The sequence below is a fragment of the Trachypithecus francoisi genome, unplaced genomic scaffold (genome assembly GCF_009764315.1).
Source record: "Trachypithecus francoisi isolate TF-2019V2 unplaced genomic scaffold, Tfra_2.0 Lachesis_group0, whole genome shotgun sequence".
Classification (NCBI taxonomy): Eukaryota; Metazoa; Chordata; class Mammalia; order Primates; family Cercopithecidae; genus Trachypithecus; species Trachypithecus francoisi.
The window spans coordinates 147,514,224-147,540,535 of NW_022681453.1; the positions used below are offsets into that span (position 1 = coordinate 147,514,224).

General features: G+C 34.9%; 1 protein-coding gene across 2 annotated transcripts; it reads left to right on the forward strand.

Moving 5' to 3' along the window:
- Positions 1 to 1,383: 1,383 nt before the first annotated feature.
- LOC117077498 (phospholipid scramblase 1-like) lies at positions 1,384 to 26,043 on the forward strand. Of its 2 annotated transcripts, none has more exons than XM_033201203.1 (7): positions 1,384 to 1,472; positions 6,441 to 6,543; positions 7,892 to 7,934; positions 15,732 to 15,952; positions 18,619 to 18,780; positions 21,509 to 21,670; positions 25,844 to 26,043. In XM_033201203.1, the coding sequence occupies exons 2-7, from the start codon at positions 6,460 to 6,462 to the stop codon at positions 25,871 to 25,873; spliced, it is 702 nt and encodes a 233-aa protein (XP_033057094.1). In that variant the 5' UTR covers positions 1,384 to 1,472; positions 6,441 to 6,459; the 3' UTR covers positions 25,874 to 26,043. The 2 variants fall into 2 exon arrangements, with proteins under 2 accessions (XP_033057094.1, XP_033057099.1); XM_033201208.1 differs by having other exon boundaries at positions 15,882 to 15,952.
- Positions 26,044 to 26,312: the final 269 nt, after the last annotated feature.

The window sequence follows — 26,312 nt, forward strand, 5'->3', positions numbered from 1 at the left end:
TAATAAGCAAAATATTACAATATCGTAGTATTATAAATACTATAAGAAATATAGACCTCTGATTTATCTAAAGGGTGGTCCATTTTTATTTTCGGCTTCATTTGTGGCAGTGTCCTGCTTTATTTCACAGATCACAAACCTGTTATACCAGGTCTACCCCTATGCTTCTAGGTTTTGGGATTTAATATTTGGAGACTTATATGCACTGAAGTGAAGAGCACTTTAGAGTTACAGCCACATGTGGACTTACTTGTGTTCCGTTGGAGGAAGGTCTTAGGAGAAATTTGTTCTACAAATGAAGAAAGAGAATAAATAATTTGAAACATGTCAAGTGCATTGACAGGCTTGCTCACTAAGAATCTCAGTCTTCTTTTTTCTCTTGCTGGCTCAAGTCAGAACCAGTGTAGCTAATAAATTATGCAGTGCATAGCTGTTCCAACTTGGTCTGCTAAGCGGAACCATGTATAACCAGTTCCATCAATGGGAAACCCGGAAACTGGAATGATGAAAGTTTATTTTCTGATGACTGTGATAACACCAGTCATAGTAGTCTTCACTTAGGTTGCTGTCCCTGTCCTCTCTATTTACCAGGAATTTCAGCCTCCTGCAGGCTGGGTGGGTGGAGAAAAAGGAGTCACAATTTATATAAATAAGAAATAAAGAAAAAAAACACAAAAACACTTTGTGTGGGATTTGGATCAGCTACGTTCATTGGCCAGTTTTCTAATCTGTGACTCAAAATCTAAAATATCACCCTGGACACTTGAATTCTCAAGCAATTCCTACAGATTCCTATTGGTTTTCTTGTTTAATATTACTCATGCCGGATCACACTCTGACTTCTAGGCATGAATGATGTGAATGAGATTCTCTCAGAGAAACTCCTTATGGAGGTGTCAGCCAGAATGGGTAGAACAAGGTAACCCTGATGCCAATAGAAGATTAAAGACAGTATCTTATATCTGTGCACTTGTATGTCTCTGAGAGCTTTGTTTTATGACTCATATTGACCAGAACTGAATCTGTTAGCCAGGGCTCATGACTCAACTGCCTGCTGGGGCCAGGCAAATAAGATAAATACATGATACTGTAGATGTCTTAAAAGACAGACAAGAATGAACAAAGGTAGGACACTGAAAGTGCAGCTCAGCTAATGTCCCTCAAATTAAAAACAAAGACACAAAACTATTTTTCTGGCTAAGCCCTCACCTGTTCTGGCCTGATTTGGCCCAAAGGTCCGCATTTGCACTGACCTACCAATTGTGTTGTCCCACCCATTCACTACTTTCAGAAGCAAATGACTTAAAAACACATGCAAGTATTCATAGAACTAATTACCTTCAAAATTCTGAATGGAATGTTTATTGTGGTTGCTTGGATCGGCCCATCTTAGACTCTTCCTAACAGCAACTTTGAGAGACAGTGGGTTGTGGGCCAGGCAGAGGACCAAAGCGTTTCAACTTACCTGTCAGGTACCCAATTCCACATGTAGTTTCCAGAAACTATTCTGTTTCAAATGTTGATGTCCATAACTGACAACTACCCTGTGTTTATGTCTATAGTCCTTTTCATTGCTGATCTAATTGAGATTTTATATAACCCGCACCAAGAAATAGTAGTCTTTAGGCTAAAGAATCTATAACCTTTCTGATGCTTCATTGCTGCTGATCTAATATGAGATAAAATCCTGCTCTCTTTTTGTAGAATATGCCTAGGTTTCTGGGTTTAGTGTACTATAAATATGAGACACCCACATAGATCTTCGGTATACAAAGTAGGAAGCAGACATTTATGTTTGTATCTAGGGAACACAGAAATAAACAACATAGATGCATAGTAAAAAGGCCTTCAACCCCATCTTTCTTCTGATTTATGATTAAACATTTGTGTAAAATATATATGTACAGGCCTCTTTTTTCCTGCCTTGATACATTTTCTCCATCTATACTCCCCACTCTTCTTCCATGACCCATCACAGCTGCTTCTGCTGTTTCTCTTCGGGATATCTGAGTTCTCTTTTTAGCTCTTCCATTAATAAATCTAAGTGACCACACAATATATCTAAGGGTTATGTTTTTGACCTATTAAACTGAGATGAGAGTTGAACTAGGAATAATCTATAAGGTCCCACACTGAACCAACTACAAATCTTGTTTGTATGTATGAGATTTCATGAATTCAGCCAGAATTTTTTTCTAGAATTAACAAACCTATAATTTGGCTAAAGCATAATACAATATACCTATTCTCTCTAAGGATTCATGTAAATTATCCATTTTATATAATTATGTGATCATCACTGTTGTTTGAAGATCCGTGACATAGAAAGTATTTAAATCATGACAATGTTTAAAAATTGTTTGTATTTAATGTTCACCAGCAGCAATATATTGCTTTATTAAACTACAGATAATCAATACTAGAGCAACAATTTAAAGTTGAGATTCTTTGAGAAAACATTTGAAAGATAACCAATTTTTTCAGCATGATTGCTTTATATCTTTTTGCTTGGTTATGAGTATTAAAAAAAATCAATACAGCGTTACTTAGCAAACATTAAAAACACATACATTTATATGTACATATACAATGGTATATATATATACAATATTATACTGTATAAAACCAATACATTTATTGAAAATATAGAAAAATTAATAAGTGGGTAATTGGAATTTTTTAGAAGTGTATTTGTCGTTTATATATTTGCATATTAACCAGTGTACACAGATGCTATATTTTGATTTGTTTCCTAGTAATAGTCTCCCTATATATGTTGATTATTTTACACAAATTTAGAGTGAGGGTGTCTGAAAATCTGCTCCTCAATAAAAGCAATCAGAACACTGGTAAAACTTGTCAACATCAATTTTCAGAACTTGGAAAATTAACCAAAGGCTTGCAACAATCTGAAGAAGATTTATTCAAGAAAAATGGGAAAATCTCAGTAAGAAGAGTGAGCTTTGTGACATTTTGATTTACCTTATTTCCATCACCTTCTCCTCAGCATTACAGAAGCCTTGAAAATCAACTACCTTGAAGTCACAGTAGCCAAGATGTGACTGATAGAATAATGTTCCCCAATGATGTGCATATCGCAATCCCCCAAAGCTGTAATTACTTTGTCCTAAATGGCAAAAGTTACTGTGCATGTGTGATTAAGTTAAGGCTCCTAATATGGAGAAAATATCTTGTATTATCTATGAGGCCTTGATATAGTCACAGGTGTCCTTATAGGATGAAGGCAGAAAGTAAAAGAGGGAAGGAGACGCTATGCTGCTGACTGTGAAGATGGAGGAAGGGGACCACAAACCAAGGGATACAGGCAGTCTCTGGAAGATGAATAAGGCCACAAAACAAAACAAAACAAAACCCGCAACAAAACATATTTTTTCTCTCCTTAGAGGCCCTACAAAGAACAGAGTCCTGCCAATTCAATTTCGATTTCTTAACTTCATAACTATAATATCATACATGTGTTGTTTTAAGCCACTAAGTATGTAGTGTAGTGATGTGTTATAGCAGCAATAGGAAATGAATACAGGTGTTGGTACTTGGAAGTGGGACATTGTTTGCTGTAGCAAGTACCTAAAAATACATAAGTCGCTTTGTAATTGTGTAATGGGTTAAAGCTGGAAGAACTTTGAGGAGCATAATGGAATATTCCTGGATTACTTTACAAGACTGTTAGTGGAAATATATTTATCAACAGTACTGTATCTGAAAGATCAGAAGGAAGTTACAGGAAACATGAAAAAACTGTATTCTTCTTATATAATGATAGAATGCTTAGCTGAACTGTGTCATAATATTATTTTGAAAGATAAATTTGATTTTTAGTTGAAATTCGAAGCAAAGTGTTGAAATTGTGGTTTCTTCCTGTTGCTTATAGCACAATGTGGGGGATAAAAAAAGAAGAGAGAGAGAAAAAAAAATCTTGAGGGAATTTTAAGCAAAAAGGAATCAGGACTTGATGATTTAGAAGATTTTCATCTCATCCAGATTGCATAAGACACTAAAATAAGCACATTCAATGTCAGGAAACTGTGCTCTGGAGAGAAGGCAAAGGGAGTGGCTGGACAATCTTCTGCTAGTGCTTCTGAAGTAGCAACATTTCAGAGTATTCAATCACTCAAAGGACTCTTTGAAGAGTTTAGGTGTGTGACTTTTGGATCTAAGCAGAAACCAGAAAGGGAGTTGGCATTATGAAGGAAATATCAATGGAGGAGCAAATGACAGGGAAAGGAAGAAATAAAATAAATTCACTAGAATTGCAAATGAAAACTGCCTAATAATATTACTCAGCTGAAAGCACATGCTTCCCCTTAAGAAAAATGAAGAATCATTCTGAGAGCAGAGCTGCAGGACAAGAGGGCAGAATCCTGAAGCCAGAAGGTGACACTGACAGCCACAGAGGATTATTTCCAGTCCTCAAAACCTAATAGAACCTCACATACTGGATTTCAAAATTATTTGGGTTAATGATTCCTTTTTTCATTCTATATTCTCCCTTTTTGAACAGAAATACCTCTAACAGGGAAACTATGCCTGTCCTACCAGTGTGTTATGAAAAGAGTAACATGTTTTCTTGTTTTACAAGTCAAAGTATGAAGAGAAATTTTTACCCATAATGGATCATACCCACAGTCACAACTGACACAAGATTTACATGGTGAGATTTTGGATGTTTAAGCTGATGAGGTTTATTTGAGATTTTGGACTTCAGTAGATACTGGAAAGTGTTGAGATTCTGGAGATTTGATATGGGGTTTGTATACTTTGCATGTGGGATGACTATTCCTTTGGGGAACCCGAGAGAGAACTATTGTAGATGAAACAATGGTTCCCCAACATACCTACATCATAATCCAGAGAGCCAATAGATATATTACCTAGATGAAAAAAGGTATTTTTCAAACATAATTACATTAAGGATCTTAAGATCTTTTAACACAGGGCAAATTATCCTGTGTTATCTGAGTGGATCAAATGTCATTACAAGGCTCCTACTGAGAGAATACAAGATCAGAAGGTAAAACTAGAAAAGAGAAAGAAAAATATAATTCCTACAGCTTCCAGCACAAAGGCAACCATGAGGACCCATTGCAGACTTCTGACCACCAGAAATTGTAAAGAAATACATTTGTGCTGATTTTTTAAATTGATACTTAATATGTTACATATTTAGGTGGTACATGTGAGTATTTGTTAAATATGGAGAATGTGTAATGATAAAGTTCAGGGTATTTGGAATTATCCATCACCCTGAATATTTATCATTTCTTTATGTGGAAAATATTTCAAATCCTCTCTTCTAACTACTTTGAAATATACAACACATGTTGCTAACTAAAGTCACTCAGCTTTCCTTTTGAACATTAGAACCTGTAAAATGAAGTAGCCACTTTGGAAAACATTTAGCAGTTTCTCATAAATTTAAACATACAGTTGCTATCTGACCCATCTAAAATAATACAATAGTAACTCTTAAGTTTGTATCATCCTCTCTTTTGCTAGGATTCTTTCTTTACTTCTCTTTACCTCAACTCTTATTTCATAGTCAATATCTTTGGAATGCAAACCTGCTATTTAAAATTTACTCTTGTTTTTGGCAGTAAACATTTTTCAAAAGTATGTTTTCCTCTTTGTCATTATTTATATTTGTCTCTTGTCTACATGTTGTGGCCTCTTAGTTAAAAGTTCAATTTTTTTTTCTTGTATCTATTTGAGAGTAGCTCATACAATATTTGCCACAAAATAACATAAGTTCTGCAATATTTTCAATGTATTTATAGGCATTGTTAAAATCCTCCCCTTAAATTTTGAGCTGGAAACAGGGTTTGTAGATGGATTTTATTTTATAAGTTTTATTCTGAGCAACCTAAGGAAAACACAGAGAATAACAAAATCCTAATTAGGGTCAATTAGAAAATTTGGCTCCATAGAGCTTCTTTCTAATTTTGTTAGAATCGTGGTGCTGGAGACAGAGATCTACTCAAACCTCATTTTAAGATGATTTATCTTGTCTTTACTCGGGACAAAATGTTTCCATGTTCACCAATGCTCATTCTTCAAGATTGGTGTGGGTAAAATCCAGCCATTTTAAAATGATTCTGAAACATAAAGATTTAATTTTGTTTAAATAGATTAAAGTCACATGGGAATATCAATTTGCACTCAGTTTATCATGACTGTATTAACTGGCACTTGTACTCCTAAAATTCCTTTTTGGTACTTGATAAGAGACGGACTTCATATATAAAACCACATATATTAAAAACAATTTACAAAATAAGAGATGAATCATGTTTACACCATTAAATGTAGAAAAGCTAAAACTGTAGTTGTATATTCCTGTCTCTAACCAGGTTAATATGTTTTGATAATGTTAGATGTTAAATATAAAAGGCTAAATATTTTCAATTTGTCATACTCTAAAGCACTTACATAATCCAGATTATGGCTATTTATGACCTACGACCGTGGATGTCTACACCAGAGACAATAACCAGCTGTCCACCTGGATTGGAGTATTTGTATCAGGTATGGCAATGTGTTTCTCAACTTACTTGATCCACAATAACATGAATTTAGATCGTTCCAGAATATAATTTGTTATAAACATTTTTGACTATGGATTAAAATACTATGACCTTAACACTAAGATTTTTGTATTTTATTTACATTTAAATTTTTATTTTTGATTGAGATAGTAAACTTACACTTTACATATTATAATACTGTTACTTAAAAATTTATTTCCTAGGAATCTCATTTAAAAATAAATACCTACTTTTGGCCAGATGGGGTGGCTCATGCCTGTAATCCTAGCACTTTGGGAGGCTGAGACAGGTGGATCACAAGGTCAGGAGATTGAGACCATCCTGACTAACACGATGGTGAAACCCCATCTTTACTAAAAATATAAAAAATTAGACGGGCATGGTCGTGGGCGCCTGTAGTCCCAGATACTCGGGAGGCTGAGGCAGGAGAATGGGGTGAACCCAGGAGACAGAGGTTGCAGTGAGCCGAGATCGTGCCATTGTACTCCAGCCTGGGTGACAGAGCGAGACTCCACCTCAAAATATAAAATAAAGTAAATAAAAATAAATAAAAAAATAAATGCCTACTTTTAAAATAGCAAATTGTATTTTGAGAATGTAACTTATACTAACCTCGAGAATCCTCACTTCATCTATTGCTTGTGCATTAGAAGCCTGAGATGAAAATGTAAAATATCAACATTAATACTAGGAAAATGTCTCTTATTCTGTACTAGATTGAATACAATTAAATTAAAGTTTATGATGTCAATTCTGATTTAATTTCCTGTGATATTGTCTCTTGAATAATTAACTTTGACAATTTAGTTCTCTGTAATCGTTGGCCACATTTTATTTTGTAATATTTTAAAAATAAAATAGTATATATGTAACTTCTTGAAAAGGTTGTTTACATTTTCAGTGCTTAATTATAAACTTGTCATAAATTATGACATAAATATAATAAAACCTTTTAACATTTGGGTAAAAACTATATTAAAATATTCAAATGATAGTGTAGATATTGTCTGAAATTCAAAAATATTTATAGTATGTATTTTAAATTTTTGTTAACCAAATTATTGAGTATGTTAACAATTGAGACAAGACGAAACACCTTATAGACTGTAATAATAATTTTTCATTTGCCTGTTCCATGGTGAAGTAAAATAAAATTTAATTTTAGATTACTATGATATACAAGACAAGTGACAGAAAAAATCAGAGATGTTGACAATGGATCAATTACTTTAAATATCCTAAATGTAAATAATAAGTTATCTGTTGATATGTGCTTTAAATATAGTCTGAGTACTTCATAACCACCTTCTTTATTTTTACTCTAATAGACAAATCAGTTAACAGTGTGTCAATATTTTGATCCTCTGGGAGGTATGTACCAAATACACTGATATATTAATTCTTTAAGATATAACTTATTTTGTTGTAGTTAAATCAACCCCTATAAATTAAAGTGTTTCTTAAGGAAACTAAACCTTGCAAACATGAAGAGAGTGTATAGAAGGTCGTTAGATAATGAGAAGGTAAATGCAGCAATAGTCTTCTCATGCGACAGGAAAAAAAATACTTTTTTTTCTTATCCTTTACTTTCTCTTAAAGTAGATCCTTTCAGGATCATTCCTGCCTTTTTAGTATGCTAAACATAGGTATAACTCCTGAAATGGATTTCCCACCCTGATTTCCTCAAATACAGATATTTTAGAGAAACAATAATTCTAAATTCTTCAGAAATTTTGTTAATAGAAGCAGAATGCAGGTAAGTTTCGGGATAGTCCAATTGTGCTCCCAAGTCTGAAAAATTAAACTGTCCTTTAGAATTTAACTGTTTACCTTTATCTCAACTTAGTATGAGTATTTCTTTTATGTGGATGAAACTAAAATGCATGGAAATGAGTGTCTAGTTAAAAAAAAAATAGTACTATCATTGCCTTTCTTATGTGTTAGCGATTCTAAAACTAACACGGGCATTGATAATTTGTTTAACTCATGAAAGCTTTCCCGTTTTGGCATATTATAAAAGAATGCTTTCTTTGTTTTTTTTTTTTTTTCTTGCTGAATTATACTAAATTGCTTTAATTTATGCAAGATCATTTACTACAGAAACACCATATGTAATTACAACAAACAAGGCATATGATATTCATTTTGAGAGAATCAAGGAAGAGTCAGATCCAGGCTTGCACTGAAGAACTTCCTCTGAAGTGTGAGGAATTAATATATTTGCTGTGGTTTCAATGTGTTCGCCAAAGTTCATGTGCTGGAAACTTAACCATCAACGTAACGGTGTTGACAGGTTGAACCTTTAAGAGGTGATTAGGTCATGAGGGCTCTGCCCTTATGTATGAATTAATGCCTTTATCTCAGGAGTGGGTTAGTTACTGTGGGAGTGGATTCCTGATTAAAGGATGCATCTGATCTCCTTCCTCCCCTCCTCTCTTACACATTCTTAGCATGTGATGCCTTCCACTACCATATAATGGAGCAAGAAGGCTCCCACCAGGTGCCAGCCCCACCTTCTTGGACTTCACCACCTCCAGAACTTTAGAAATAAATCTCTCTTCTTTATATATTACCCAGTCTGTGGTATTATTTTATTGAAATACCAAACAGACTAAGATAGAAAACTGATACCTGAAAATGTGGAAGCAGCTTTGGAACTGGGTCATGGGTAGAGGCTGGAAGAGTTTGGAGAAGGAAGCTAGAAAAAGCCTAGATTGCCATCAGTGGAAAATTAAGGGTGATTCTGGTGAGGACCCAGAAGAGAATAGCTATAAGGAAGTCTGAGACTTCTGAGAAATTACTTAAGTGACTATGATCAGAGCATTGGTAGAAAGATACACAGCAAAGGCAATTCTGATGAGTCGTAGATAGAAATGAAAAACAAGGTGTTGCAAACTGGGGTGAAGGCCATACTTATTATACAATTGCTGAGAACTTGGCAGAGTTATGTCCATGCCCTTGAGCTTTAGGGAAGGCAGAATTTAAGCATAATGAATGAGGATATCTAGCAGAAGAAATTTCTATGCAAAATATTGAAGGAGCTGCATGATTAGTTTTCACCACTTTCAGTAAGATGCAAGAGGATAGAAATGACTTAAAATGGAATTTATAATTAAAAGAGAAACAGAATGGAACACTATGGAGATTTCACAGAGTACCCATATAAAGAGTAAAAAGGTATGCTTAGGAGAGCAAACCAAAAGTGTAGCCAAGCAGTGGTTTGCTAAGGAGATTAGTAAAAATAGAAGGGAGCCAGGTACTATTCATCAAGACAATGGGAGAATGGCCTCGAAGGCATTTCAGAGAGCTTTGAGGTTTCCCCTCCCATCACAGGCCCAGAGTTCCAGGAGCACCAAATGTTTTTGGAAGATGGATCCAAACAACATTCCACAAGCTCAGTGCTCAGGGCTGTCTTAGTTCTGTTAAATATAGTGAACTCCATGTTTCTCTTCAAAGAATCAGTATGTTAGTATGTTCAGCTCTCTTATTCTTTGTTCTCCATTTTAAAGTTTAACTTCCTGATTCTCTTCGCCCTCTTGCCTCTAGTTTCAGTAAACAACTTTCCTGCCAGTTCTAATCAGTAGTTCACATCTGTTCCCCTGGTTACCTGTTCCATCCTGAGTCACCCCTGCTCACCTGCTCTGACCTGAATCATCCTGAGTCACCTGTTTTGTAACTGTCTTTCCCAACAAACTACTCACCCCACCACTCCGGCTAATACCCCTGCTCTCTTTAAAATAGCCAATCAGAATTAGCTTAGACTGTGGGAATGACACAGCAGTAGGGGCTATCTGCATCAGGAATAAGAGCCCCTTCCTCTCCCTTCTTCAGGTGTGCTCTTGCCATTGCTCTATCCACGAGTCATACCCTTTTATAGAAGTAAAATTGCCTTGCTGAGAAAATTAAATTTATGTTGGAGTGCTATTTCATTTGTGGCACCGAAAATTTATTTATAATAGTTCTCTAGTCCCGATACCTCACCGAAGTACTCCTTGGCCACCTCAGCCATGGCTCAAGCAGGCCCAAGTGCAACTCATGCTGCAACTCCAGAGGTCACAAGTGGTAAGCATTGGTGACATCCAAATGGTGCTTAGTCTTCAGATGTGCAGAGTGAATGAGCTGTGGGGCCATGGAAGCCTCCATGTAGATTTCAAAGGATGTCATAGACAACCTGGGGGCCCAGGGAAAGACTTGTCACAGGAGCAAAGTCAATACAGAAAGCCTGCACTAGGGCAATGCCCAATGGAGTGGTCAAAGTGGTCAGCTTCGGAGACCACATAACTGTAGGTTCACTAGCAAGCAACTCCAGCCTGAGAAAGGTGCAGGCTTCAGAATGCAACTCATGAGAGCTACTGCATGGACTGAAACCAGTAAAGCCATAGGGATAGGGTTGCCTGAGACCTTAAGGATCAAACCTCCCCACTCCGAGTATGCCCAGACTGCAAGACATAGAATCAAAGGAGATTATTCTCCTGCTTTAAGACTTAATGTTATTTTTCCTATTGGACTTAGGACTTACTTGGGACCAGTTAACCCCTTTTTTTCTTGCCTATTTCTTCCTTTTGAAAGGGAAATTTTTGTCCTATGCCTATTCCACCATATTTTTTTGGAAGTAGATAACTTCATTTCATAGGCTAGTAGCTGGAAAGGAATTTGCCTTGGGACAAATTGTGCCTGGAGTCTCACCAATGTCTGATTCAGATGAGACCCTGGACGTTGACCTTGTAAGTTGATGCTTGAGTGAGTTAAGACTTTGAGGCTATTGGAGTGGAATGAATGTATTTCACATGTGAGAAGAATGTAAATTTCGGTGGCCAGAGGTGGAATGCTGTGGTTTGAATGGATCCCCCAAACTTCATGTGCTGAAAACTGAATTTTCAATGCAATAGTGCTGTGATGTGGGACCTTTAAGAAGTGATTAGGCCATGAGGGTTCTTCCTACAGGCATAGATTGTTGCCATTGTGGCAGGAGCATGTTTGTTATTGAAGGAGTGGATTCCTGATAAAAGGATGAGTTTGGACCCCTTCCTTCTCTTATATGTTCACTCACCAGATGATGCCTTCCATCATATTATGATTGTTATAAATAAAGTTTTGGTGCCTCAAAAGAAATAGCACTCAAATATAAAATTTTCTTTGTAATTCTCAACAAGGCAAGCTACTTCTATAGAAGGGTGTGCCCTTACAGATGGAGCAATGGTGAGTGCACATTTGGACAAGGGAGGGAAAGCGGTTCTTATTCCTGACACATGTGGTCCCTACTGCTGTATCATTCCTCTATTGGCTAGGTTTAGAACACACAGGCTAAACTAATTCTGATTGACTAATTTAAAGAGAGTGACGTGGTGAGTGGTTTGGCGGGAAAAATGGTTATGAAATGAGTCAGGGTGGAGTAGATAATCGCAATGAGTCAAGATGGAGAATGAGTCAGAGTGGAGCAGGTAATCAGAAAAGGTTGCTTTATGAAGAAGTTAAGTTTAAAAGTGGAAGGCAAAGAATTGAACATACTGACATATTAATTCTTTGAAGAGAAATTTGGAATTCATATTTAACATGATGCAGTAAGAAGTCCCTTACCAGACGCCAGCCCCTCAGCCTTGGACTTCCAAGCCTCTAGAACTGTGAGAAATAAATCCAGTTTTTAAATAAATTATTCAGTGTGTGATATTCTGCTGTAGTGACACAAAATAAACTAAGACAATACTTAAATATATAGTATAGAGTCATAAAAATAATGGGACAGGTCAAAACTAATTGTAGAAATTCAAAGGAGAGAAATACCCACAGTAACTCACAATTTAAGTCACAAAAATAGCAAAAATATTGGGAATCTAAACATCCTTGAATAGGGAACAATTTCTCCAAACCAGTGACTCTCCAGGTATGATCCCTAGAACAGCAGCATCAACATCACCTGGGAACACGTTAGACATGCAAGTTCTCAAGCTCCATGACAGACCCATTGTTGATTCAGAAAATCCAGTTTGGGGTCAATAATTTGCTTTATAAAGCCCTCCAGGTGACCTTGATGCAGGCTTAAGAACTACCACTCTGGCCGGGCGCGGTGGCTCAAGCCTGTAATCCCAGCACTTTGGGAGGCCGAGACGGGCAGATCACGAGGTCAGGAGATCGAGACCATCCTGGCTAACACGGTGAAACCCCGTCTCTACTAAAAATACAAAAAAAAAAAAACTAGCCGGGCGAGGTGGCGGGCGCCTGTAGTCCCAGCTACTCGGGAGGCTGAGGCAGGAGAATGGCGTAAACCCGGGAGGCGGAGCTTGCAGTGAGCTGAGATCCAGCCACTGCACTCCAGCCCGGGCGAAAGAGCAAGACTCCGTCCCAAAAAAAAAAAAAAAAAGAACTACCACTCTAAATGAAGACACTTTCATGTAACTTAACACCGTGAGTTATTTAAAAGAATTAGACAGCTCTACAGATATGCCGGGAATATTTTCAGAGTATACTGCTAAGTATAAACAACAATTACACAGTAGAGCATATAGTTAGGAGTGTGCGTGTGTGTGTGTGTGTGTGTGTGTGCATGTGTGTTTACAATATGTGTAGTTTTTTTATATTCTTTGTGTATCTCTGAAAGGATGCATATGAAATTGCAAGAGGATGGGAGAGGGCAGGGCTGGAAGAAGAAATTATTTCTAATGTTATACTCCTTTTGCATTTTTAAAATTTGTGCCATACATATGTAATTTCTACTTAAAAATTGATTTTTAAAGCAGAAAATATTATTTTAATGAGTTATGAATCATGATCTAGTCATCAATATCAAATGGAAATATGTACCTTTTATATATGTTGGCATGGGATAGAAACAATTACGTTTAATGCCTGCAGAATCATTAAAAATAAAGAAATTCTATACTCAACCTGTTTCAAAGTTTAGCCTTAAAATAGGATGTTTAGGCTGGGCACAGGCTCATGCTTGTAATCCCAGCACTTTGGGAGGCTGAGGTGGACAGATCATGAGGTCAGGAGTTCAAGACCAGCCTGGCCAATATGATGCAACCACATCTCTACTAAAAATACAAAAAGATTAGCTGCATGTGGTGGCATGCACCTGTAGTCTTAGCTACTCGGGAGGCTGAGGCAGGAGAATCACTTGAACCTGGGAGACGAAGGTTGCAGTGAGCTGAGATTGTGCCACTGTACTCCAGCCTGGTCAACAGAGCAAGACTTCATCTCAAACAAACAAACAAACAAAAAAAACCCACCAGAATGTTTAATGTATGTTAGAGTAACATGTACTTGTTAAGTGTATACTCATTTCAAAAATAACAGTGAGAGAAAAAAAATCATCCATGCACAACTACTGATATATTTCCTCTGAAGAGGTTTTAAAATTATTTTGTTAGAGTTTTTAAAAAATCACTTTTAATTATTGTCCACACTATTTTTCTTAGTCACTTAAAATTGTTTTTTCTTTATTATAAAAACCCAACATTTTAAAGAGCTACATAGTAATCCTCAATAGGGGATAATAAGTATTGCCTCTTATTGGACACTTTCTTTGTTTTCACTTTGTTTTTTTCTGTTCTAAATAGTGCAGTAGTGAACATTTGATGCCTAAAACTTTCTTTTTTAAGTTTTAGGATTGTTTTGTTTGCATAATAACAGAAGTAAAATTATTAAAACAAAAGATAACAATATTCTTATTTGCTTGCAAAAAGGGTAAATTTGATTATTACCTTATATAAATAATATATGAGAGTATTTCCTACTTCTTTCAATTCAGTGTAAGTACAATTTTTTTATTTCTACTCTCCAGAATGGAGTTCTAATGAAATCTTTTTAAAATTCTGTAATAAGGAAGAATACGATTTAACATAAAACGTAATTGTAATGGGTTAACTTACTTGAAGTTCAAAAAGGATAACAAAAAGCTATGCATAGAATTTTAGCAGTAAATGGAGCCAAAGAGTACTTAGCCTAGCTCTCATTTTTCTTCATAAGAAGACTAAGATACCAGTGAAAATTAGTTACCTAAATTCAAGCAGTTTATTATCTATTGGGGGAACCCGCCCCCAATAATTCAACGTTATTTCACTTAGGTTCTTTTCTATTTCCCTAAATGTCGGCCGGTCTGAGAAATAAAGGGAAAGAGTACAAAAGAGAGAAACTTTAAAGCTGGGTATCTGGGGGAGACATCACATGTCAGCATGTTCCATGATGCTGGCAAAGTTTTTATTAGTGATTTTCAAAAGGGGAGGGAGTGTACAAATAGTGTGTGGGTCACGGAGATCACATGCTTCACAAGGTAATAAACTATTACAAGGCAAATGGAGGCAGGGCAAGATCACAGGACAGGGCAAAATTATAATTGCTAATGAAGTTTCGGGCATGCATTGTCATTGATAACATCTTATCAGGAGACAGGGTTTGAGAGCAGATGACCGGTCTGACCAAAATTTATTAGGTGAGAATTTCCTCGTCCTAATAGGCCTGGGAGTGCTACGGGAGACCGGGGCTTATTTCATCCCTTGTCCACAATTGTAAAAGACAGATGTCCCCAGAGCGGCCATTTTAGAGACCTCACCCTAGGAACGCATTCTCTTTCTCAGGGATGTTCCTTCCTGAGAAAAATAATTCAGTGATAGTTCTCCTATTTGCTTTTGAAAGAAGAAAAATATGGCTCTGTTCTGCCCGGCTCTCAGGCAGCCAGACCTAATGGTTATCTCCCTTGTTCCCTGAACATCACTGTTATCCTGTTGTTTTTTCAAGGTGCCCAGATTTCATATTGTTTAAACAATTTGTGCAGTTAACACAATCATCACAGGGTTCTGAGGTGACATACATCCTCAGCTTACAAAGATGATGGGATTAAGAGATTAAAGACAGGCATAGGAAATCACAAGAGTATTGATTGGGGAAGTGAAAAATGTCCATGAAATCTTCAAAATTTATGTTTAGAGATTTCAGTAAAGACAGGCATAAGGAATTATAAAAGTATTAATTTGGGGAACTAATAAATGTCCATGAAATCTTCACAATTTATGCTCTTCTGCCATGACTTCAGCCAGTCCTTCCCTTCAGGGTCCCTGACTTCCTGTAACAACTATCCAATATAATTTCCATATTTGAAGGTAATTTGGTACCTGTTTACATACATCTTATATCAGTATTACTAACAAATTCATACATTATTTTATTCTCTAGTCCTCAGAAAATTTGAAACTAGTAAAACATATGAAATCTTGAACAATCAAGGACAGATAATTTATTTTGCAGAAGAAAGAAATAATTGCTTCCTTCGACACCTTTGTGGATTTTCAAGGCCTTTTACTATTACAATTTATGATAATGTAGGTAGAGATGTACTTGCTCTGCATAAGGCTCTGAAATGTAGCTGCTGCTGGAGTAGATGCTGCCTACAAAAGGTAAGTAAATATTTATACCATCGTATCAAAAAAGCCTTGGTACTGGACTGTATGATAAAGTATAAACATTGAGATTGGCTGCAAAGGATTTTCTGGAATGAAAAATGTCAGAGAGATCATTGAATTTTTGTACCATGTACCTATAGGCTGAGAATCATGTACAACATTGCAAATTTTTTCTAGGCAATGAAGGTCGTAAGATCTTTAGATGTTTTCTGTTCTAAACTATCTAAGCATCCATCCAAGGCTTTTTGTGACCTAAGAAATCTTTGCCTATTGCGAAGTGGCAAAGACTCTATCTCATGTTTCCTAGAGAAACTCTATATTTAAATCCACCTCCATTTTTAGTTAATTTTTGTATTCATGTGAGGAAAGTGTTGAGAACCATTTTTTCCCAATTTAATATTTAGTTGTTTAAACACCATTATTTGTAAAAGACTATTCTTTTTCTACTGGATTGTTTTGGCAACATTTCTGAAAATGAATTGCCAATGTATATGTTTACCTATTTCTAGAGTCTACTCTCTTCTATTATTCTACCTATGTGTATACATACAAATATATATACACATGCAGAGCTAAGATCATAAGGACAATATAATATTGGCATAATACCAGCTATAGAGTAAGTCTTAATATCAGGTAGTACAAGCCTTTTTATTTTGTTTTGCTTTTGTCAAACCTTTTTTGGCTCTCTTAGTTCCTTCACATTTTTATATAAATTTTACAAAAAAAAAAAAAAAAACCTCTCATATTCAAAAATCCTGCTGAGATACTGAGGGTATTTAATCAATGGATTAATTTGAAAAGAACTCATATCTTATTAATATTGAATCTTCTGCTCAATGACTATGTTTTATTTCTCCTTCTAGTTAGATCTTCTCTAATAACTCCCAGTAATAGTCATTTTCAGTACTTAGGTCTTACAAATATTGTATTACAAATTAATTTAATTATTGTATGTTTCCATATACAATTATAAATGGTACTTTTTATTTAAACTTTACATTTTTGTCGCTTTTATATACTATATTGTATATAGAAAATTATTGCTCTGTGTATATTTACACTTTAGTCTGACCTTGCTAAAACTTACTTATAAATTCTAGTAGCTTCTTGGTGGATTCCCTAAAGTTTCCTACAATTATAGATACGAAAATACAGATTTTATTTCTTCCTTTGTCATCTGTATGCTTTTTATTTGTATGTATAAATTTATGAATGTATGTGTTTATTGTCTGGATTCTGGAAATCTCAGAAGCATTTTATTCTTGTCACGTGTTTCACTATATCTACTTATATTTTGAGGCTTGAGCCTTTGTTTTTCCATCTAATTTTGTCATTTAATTTTGTCTAAAGAATTTGACAGTGGTTTTGTTTTGTTTTGCTAGCATATTTGTTCTGTCATTTTCCATGAGAGTTTTTGGGGGGATTTATAAGCCATACCACCATTATCATCAGATTGACTTAGCAGTCTTCCTTTGCCTTTTAATGGGTAATACTTATGTATGGTAAGAAAAAGGAAAGGAAAGGAAGGAAAAAAGGAAGGAAGGAGGAAAGAAGGAGAAAGAAAGAAAGAAAGAAAGAAAGAAAGAAAGAAAGAAAGAAAGAAGGAAGGAAGAAGGAAGGAAGGAAAGAAGGAAGGAAGGAAGGAAGGAAGGAAGGAAGGAAGGAAGGAAGGAAGGAAGGAAGGAAGGAAGAAAGGAAAGAAAAGAAAGAAAGGAAGGAAGGAAGGAAGGAAGGAAGGAAGGAAGGAAGGAAGGAAGGAAGGAAAGAAGGAAGGAAGAAAAAAGGAAAAGGGAAAGGAAAGGTCAGAATTCTCTACTTTTCAGAATGGAAAAGGACAGAATATAATGGAAGCATATTCAGGAGAAACAATTTCTCTCAAATGCTTGCTTCCTATATCTTCTACATCCCTTTTTAGATACAACTACCATTATAAGTTTCTCATGTATTCTTACACAGTTATGTTGTCAATATTTGTATAATGTATTACATAAATATAGCATGTTTATGCTATGTGTGTGTGTTTTAATATAATTAGTAGCATATTATTCTACTTTTTAAGCACATAACACTGTAATTTGAGGATTACATCTATGTTTAGAACTTCTTTGTTTCTTTAAATGGCAGCATAATAACCCATTACATGGATATGCCATAATTTATTCAACAAGTCTCTGTTGAGTCTGATGAACTGAGCTTTAAATAAAAATTGGGACAAAATTTAGATTTGCCATGGCAAAGAGTTATGAAACTGCTTCGCATATTGAGTAATAAGCAGTTTTGGATGAGATTAGAGTTTATGTTGTATTTCATGGGCACTGCAATTTAAAAAGTAATTCTCATACATGCCTACAAAGGAAATTATTATTATCCCTCTTCTGCAAATGGAAAGTAAATTTCAGAGACTTTAGTGATTTGTTCACATTTCAAGCAGTTAGTAGGCAGTGAAGTCATGTCTTAGCTCAGGGGACTTTAACATATAAATCCTGGTCTTCTCACTTCTATGTTTACTCTCAAACATGAAGCATCCCTTAAATACAGAAAGTTCTGTCTAAATATACAAAAAGCTCATTTAAGAGGTCATGCAGAACTAAATAAAGTGTTACTTACAAGTCTAACATATCTGGTCGGATCAATGATATATTTTCAATCTTTTGTAGCTAAAAGTTGAAGCTCCACCTGGTGAAACAATTGGGTATGTTTATCAATACTTTCACCCATTCTTGCCAAAGTTCAAAATAAAAAATGAGAATAAGGAAGAGATAATGAAAATTAGAGGCCCATGGTTGGTCTTCAGCTGTATCAGGGATCTAAACTTTAATGTAAGTAATTAACAATATTTTGATGTCATATTAAAATTAGTTTATTACATTTTTATAATAGATATAATTAGTGAATATGAATAAAGAAAAATAAAAGAATATTATGAAAATATTGTAACTATTCACTTTTTTAAAAAATTGGATTACTAATTCACAGTGTCCTTATTTAAAAGTTCTATAAGTTTACGTAGCTTATAAGGCAGGTTTTAAAGGTATCAAAAGTTAGTTATTTAATATCTCAAAGAATATTGACAGAGAAATTTAAACTTTATTTAAATGGACAATGACCTAATCTGGTACTAATTATAGATAATGTGTTATACTAATGTTCATTAACACAGTTTCTGCTTTTTATAAAACTTTGAAATTTAATATTTTGTTAAAATTTTTCTATGTGCTTACTAATTTACTTCTCAGATTACAGCCAACATCCAGATAATAATTTGGGAAATTAGCTGCTAAACATACTTCGTATAGTTAATAAAATTAAATAACTTGTTATATTTATTTAAACCTGAAGATTCCTAAGCAATAGAGAATATTGTGTTGGTTTAACATTATAGTAGATGTGCAAAAAGCCATACTTCCCTAACTTTCACCTAAAACATGTTTGTTTGTTTGAATATCTAAAATATCTAGTAGGAAATTTGGATACAGCCTAACTAAAATACTACCTAATTTTCCTTCCTTTCTTAGAATTATGTCGATTCATTTTAGTGATTCTGATTCTTACTGGCATCTGCATATACTGATTAAGTAAAATATACTTAATACATTACAAATTAATTGTTAATAATATGGTTAGTTCAGAAAGTAATAATATGACTCCATGGGACTCTATTTTGAGTTAAAAGCCAAAGTAACAGAGTAGACTGTGCATAAAACTCTGGAATCCAAAGCCATTTTTACTGACACCAAATAATAAAATGCTTTTTGTGCATTATTTTGTATTTCAGAGTATAATACAGCAAATCCTACTCATTGTAATATTTGCAAAACTTTGTCAAAGTTATATAAAACTCTTCCCATTTTTCCTGTTTGAAGCAAAACAATTTTAAAGCTGGCACTCTTGGGTAAGCTCCAAGTAAGAGGAGCAAGAAAGGGAAATCATGATTTTGTAAGAAAGTCATCTTTTGCATGAATGTGGACAATCCTTTTAATATTTTTGGCTATGAATAAGAGGAAAGAGATAAAGTAGTAGCTAGTTACAGGGCCAGAAATAGAATGAGGCAATTAAGGTGTTCATCTCAGGTACAAAATTTAAGGGAGCAACACAAATCTTAGTATTAATGGTAAGTGATAAATGAATGTGTAGCACTTTTTTTTAATTAAAATTAATGCAAAACTTTTTTATGATGAAATACACCAAAAAATTAAGAAAGGAACTGACCATGTACTTGTATTACTTATATCTCTGCAATACCCCAATCCTGTTTCTGGCTGGATGAAGGCACAGGTGGAAGGGGAGGTATTTTTCTGAAAAGTATGTCATTATCCCTTTGATTGTAAAAAAACAGAGCCAATGAGAGAAAGTATGGAGATACAACAGAGGCTGAATACTTGATGAACCCGGTTTCTTATTTGGTATGGGACTAAGACACATGTAGAGAATTAGCTTCATATAGAGATGGCCCGTTCACCATAACAGGAAGGAGGCAGGAAATGTTGGTATGAATACGTTCTGTTTGTAGGGCTGGTGTCTGAGTGTGAATTCCTGTTCCACGGCTTTTATTTTTTCTGTAATATAAGAGATAAGATATTTTGTTGAGAATGAGGGGGAATGGTGGGTTCAGAGTTCTGAAAAGGGTGAAGAACTTTGGGCATGTTTAAAACACTTTGATATTTCTCATTTCCCATATTTCTTAGCATTACTCACAAGGCTGTGTATGAGCAGCCCTGCTAACCTTTCTGGTCTCACTGATTTTCTGCTATTAGCCCCCTCCCTCACTTCACTCCAGCTATGCTCCCTCCTAACTCGGGGCCTTTCCACATGTTAACTTTCTCTGGAATGCTGTCTGTCTTCCTGTTTCTCTTGTCACTAATTCCTTCTGGTCCTCTAAGTCTCAGCTTAAATGATGCTGTCCCCAAGCAGCTTACTCTAAAACCATGCCCCTACCATTTGTGTAGTCTGCTTATTAGCTCCCAATTGTACTATATGATAGTACCCTACCCTTCCCTTATGGCCCTCATTACAAGGCAAGTACTATGATTCAACCCAGGTTTGTTGTTTTATGTTTACATGAGTATCTCTTATTCTGAAGGAATTAGTGTGAGTTGGTATGAGAAATGATGCTCTAGGAGGTTTAGATAAGTAACAGAGAAAAAAAAAATGAGGAAAAAGTAAAGGCAACCAGAAAATAAAAGCACTTCTGAAAGAGTTGGGAAGTTGTGTAATGAGCTGAGAAACTAGTGGTTTTCATTTTATAATGAAATTCATACTCATGTTAAATTAAAGCAAATTATATGAATTAAGTATATACGTGTGTATACACATAGAATAGAAATAGATATAATCAGTTGTATACAATTTGAAAATCTACTTTTAGATAGGAATTGCCTATACATTTTACAGGGCTATTATGTGTCCATGTTGCATATTTTGTAAATTCTTGGGTACAATCAGCATGATTATAACTCATAAAGGTCATAATTAGTTAATCAATTGGTACAGGAATAACTTTTTATCTCATAGATTTTTCTCTTAAGATTATATATTTTTCCATTTTAGTTATTGACTCTGGATGAGGAAATGGTTATTGGAAAGATTTCAAAACAGTACTCTGGATTTGTAAGGGGAATATTAACCAATGGTGAGAAATTTGGGATCCAGTTTCCATTTGATCTTGATGTTAAAATTAAAGCATTGATGCTTGGAGCAACTTTCCTCATTGTGAGTCTATTTTTACTCTATTTAGCTGAAAATTATATTTTCTGAGATTACCATTGCACTTTTGCTAATATTTCTCCTTGAATCACCTGAATCAACTGCAAATTGTGCCTTTCTGGCCATCCTCAGTCCCCAAATGACATCATGGATTCGGTATTCACATTGCAAAGGAAGCAAAAATTAGAGTGTTCTACAAACATGATGATTCAGGTTTAAATCCTTAGCCTTCATGAAAAATCAGACTGTCACTGAAAATAGGAAAAATATGGCTCATTCAATGTGACTTATAGTTATCTCTTATAATGTGAACTTAATACATGCTTGTTATACTTTATTGAAATGGTAATATATTGTTAATTTGGACACTATAGATATTATTTGATTTAGCTCTATCTCTTGAGCAATACAGAGACCTTAAAAACATTTTAATTCTAATCTCTCTCTCACAACTTATATACTTTTGTTGACTAGTGTTTTAGTTTTGCTTCTTTTTAAATTCACAAATTAAATATTTGCTATTAGCTTATTTTTCTAATAAAATCACAGATATGTTTAGCATTTTATTTGCTCTCAAATTTTATTGAACTTTAGATGAGCCCTCCAAGGTTATGTTCCTTTTTCCTAATCCTCACTTAATGTTATTGTATTATTTCATTTTCGCACTGCTATAAAGAAATACCCAAAACTGGGTAATTTATAGAGGAAAGAGGTTTAATTGACTTACAGTTACACATGGCTAGGGAGGCTTCAGGAAACTTACAATTATGGTGGAAGGTGAAGAGGAAGCAGGGACCTTTTCCACAAGACGGCAGGAAACAGTAAGTACAAGCACGGGACATGCTAGATGCATATAAGATCATCAGATGTCCTGAGAACTCACTGGCTATCATAAGAACAGCCTGGGGGGAACCACCCCCATGATCCAATCACTGCCCTCCCTCCCCACTTGGGGATTACAGGACCCTGCCTCAACACATAGGGATTATAATTCAAGATAAGATTTGGGTGGAGACACAGAGCCAAACCACATCTGTCTTCGATAGGTTCTTGGAAACTGCAAATTTAAACACAATGATATAGAATAAAACTAATTATTTTTGCCATCAACATTATAACAAAACAACATTGGACAAAATGACATTTTTGTAAACCTTCTGTAATTACCAGTTGACAGAAATTGTTAAATTGGGCTGGGTGCAGTGGTTCATGCCTGTAATCCCAGCACTTTGGGATGAGGTCGGGAGTTCGAGACCAGCCTGACCAACATGGAGAAACCCCGTTTCTACTAAAAATACAAAATTAGTCGAGCAGGTGGCACATGCCTGCAATCCCAACTACTCGGGAGGTTGAGGCAGGAGAATTGCTTGAACCTGAGAGGCAGAGGTTGCGGTGAGCTGACATTGACATTGCCCATTGCACTCCAGCCTAGGCAACAAGAGTGAAACTCCATCTCAAAAAAAAAAAAAAAAGAATAGTTAAATTGGATTTTTAGAGTGTCTGTAGTCTCCTTTAAAAAGACAAACCTAAATTAATGACCAAAAAATTGAAAGAAAGAGAATATGGATAAATACCACAAGAAAGCTAGGGAAGCTAAATTAATACCAGGAAAATAAAAAAAAGAAGACATTAAGACTCCAAAAAATAGAAATAGAAACAAAATGGGTACCTATGTTGATAAAGTTTCTATTCAAACAAGATGTAATAATTCTAGGCTTGTATGCATGTAATATTAACTTCAAAATATAGAGACAAGTGGCCAGGCACGGTGGCTCATGCCTGTAATCCCAGCACTTTGGGAGGCCGAGGTGGGCGGATCACCCGAGGTCAAGAGTTCGAGACCAGCCTAACCAAAATGGAGAAACCCCATCTTCTAAAAATACAAAATTAGCCAGGCATGGTGGTGCACACCTGTAATCCCAGCTTCTAGGGAGGCTGAGGCAGGAGAATCGCTTGAACCTGGGAGGCATAGGTTGCGGTGAGCCGAGATCACGCCATTGCATTCCAGCCTGGGCAACAAGAGCGAAACTCCGTCTCAAAAAGCAACAACAACAAAACAAAATATAGAGACAAGTGTTAAAAATTAGAGTGACAAACCCATCATAAAAATGGGGAATTTACTCATATCTCTTCATTTATACTAGATATAAGAGACAGAACATTAGTAAAGTTATTTAAAATTTAAACAACAAAATGAATACGCTTGATTTAATGGTCTTATTTAGAACTTTTTTTTTTTTTTTTTTTTTGAGACGGAGTTTCTGTCACCAGGTTGGAGTTCAGTGGCACAATCTCAGCTCACTGCAACCTCCGCCTCCCAGGTTCAAGCGATTCTCCTGCCTCAGTCTCCCGAGTAGCTGGGACTACAAGCACGTGCCGCCACGCCCAGCTAATTTTTGTATTTTTAGTAGAGAAGGGGTTTCACCATGTTGGCCAGGATGGTCTCAATCTCTTGACCTGGTGATCTGCCTGCCTCGGCCTCCCAAAGTGCTGGGATTACAGGCGTGAGCCACCGTGCCCGGCGAAACTTTTACCAAACAATTAGACAATACTCATTTTTCTCAAATAAACATTGTTTACAAAATTGATATAATAGTGGGCCAAGAAGCAAATCTCAACAAATTACAGAGAATCATTATCATTTAGACCTTAGTATATGAGCAAACAAGACTCAATTAGAAGTTAGTAAATATTTTAATTGTTTTATACATATAGAAATGTAAATAACCCAATTATTTTTAAAAAGCCATAACAAAAAATTTTAAATACTTTAAAATATGTAATAAAATATTACATGTCAAAACTCTTGGTATGCAACTAAAGATATTAAAATATATAGCTATAAATAATTATTGAAGAAAAGAGAAAAGTTAATAAATTAAATTAGCTAAAGCTATAAAGTTAGAAATAAAATAAAAAAGAATAAACCCAAGGAAGCATAATGAAGGAGATATTGAACAATTAAGCAAACACAAATAAACAAAGAGTACCCATACTTGGACTCTAGACAAATAGGTCTTTCAAAGCAAGAAAATCATAAAGTAACAGACTACTACATTTAAATAGTTTAAATTTCTGTACCCCATAAAACCTCATAATATTAAATATTTAAAAGCAAATAATAAATTAAGGAAAATATGGGAAATAAGGAAAATAATAAATTAAGGAAATACACAACAAATATGACCAAGGAATAATATTCTTATGTTAATAAAAATGATATTTAAATGAAAATGTACAAATATTATGAAAAATAATTCAAATAATTATCAAAGAGGGAATAAAAATAACCACTCAACTTAAGAAAGCATTTCCAAAAACACACAAGAGAAGCAAAAAATAAAGGATAAAATACCATTTTTTAAATCATATATTAATGTTTTCATTTTTAATGATGTATGCTCAATGCTGATGAAGATTTAAGGAATCAAGTGCTCATGAACTCTAGGTACAACTTTTAGAGGAATAAATTAAAAACATTTGTCAAAAATGTAATGTTTATATTCTTTCAGATGCAGACAAATAATGATGTACAATCTTTATAGTAACTAGCAATATACACTCTATGTAGCAAACTTCATTCAAATAAACAGCAAAAGTTAAATGTGTGAGTATGAGATTTACTAAATACATTATGAGACATCTCTAGAATAGAGTAATAAACAGATATTAAAATAAACTAAAAAACTAAATACTTTTAAGGACCTTTAATGACACAAATACTCAGAATATTTTACGCAGTGAAAAAAGCCAGGGTATGAGCACATTGTAACAGCAATTATGTACAACTTGGAGGAATTTGTACCAAAATACTTATGGTAGATTTTGGGATTGATTGAAAATATAAACGTTTTTCTTCTCTTTTCCTCCAGTTTTCTAAGATGCGTATATGAATGAAAAAACATACATAAGTAAAATGAGGTAGTATTAGTTGCTGATCTCTAAGGGCCTTTAGAGATGTGCAAATCTATTATTTTGATGTATTTAAGGGCAAACAGTCATTCTTATGCCCTTGGAAGTTGGTTCCTCACGGGTCTGCTCCTCAGACACTTGCTTTTTAATATGTTTTGTGATCATGATATTATAATATAGGGACCTTAAAAAGCATTCTCGTGTCTAATGCCTGTAGTTGTTTCTACGATTAAACCAACCTAATTGTATTTTTCATTTTCATTCTAGGACTACATGTATTTTGAACTGTGGCCATAAGAATTACCCTGAAAGAATATGTCAGAGGTCACTGGCATTTATTTTTGCCAGCCCTCCACAAAACTAAGCAACTTTCACTGAAAATATCTAAATACATTTTATTTTACTAAAACTGTTCATATATATTCTTTCTGCATAATAAACTGTATCAAAATTTTTTAACTTCAAATAATAATTGTGTTTAGCTTAGGATTCTGTTGTATAGTTCTCCTGTTCAGAACCTGGCTCACTCATGCATTTTGAGTCAATTATCAGATTGGTTGGGACTGTCTCATCCCAGATGGCTTCATTCACATGTCAGGCTATTGGCTGAGGGAATGGGGGCAATAGGTCACATATTTTTCATCATCTAGGAGGCTAGCCAAAGCTTTTACACATGACTGTGTTACAAAAGCAACAAGAAAGCAAGTTCAAATGTTCAAGCTCATTTCAAGCCTCT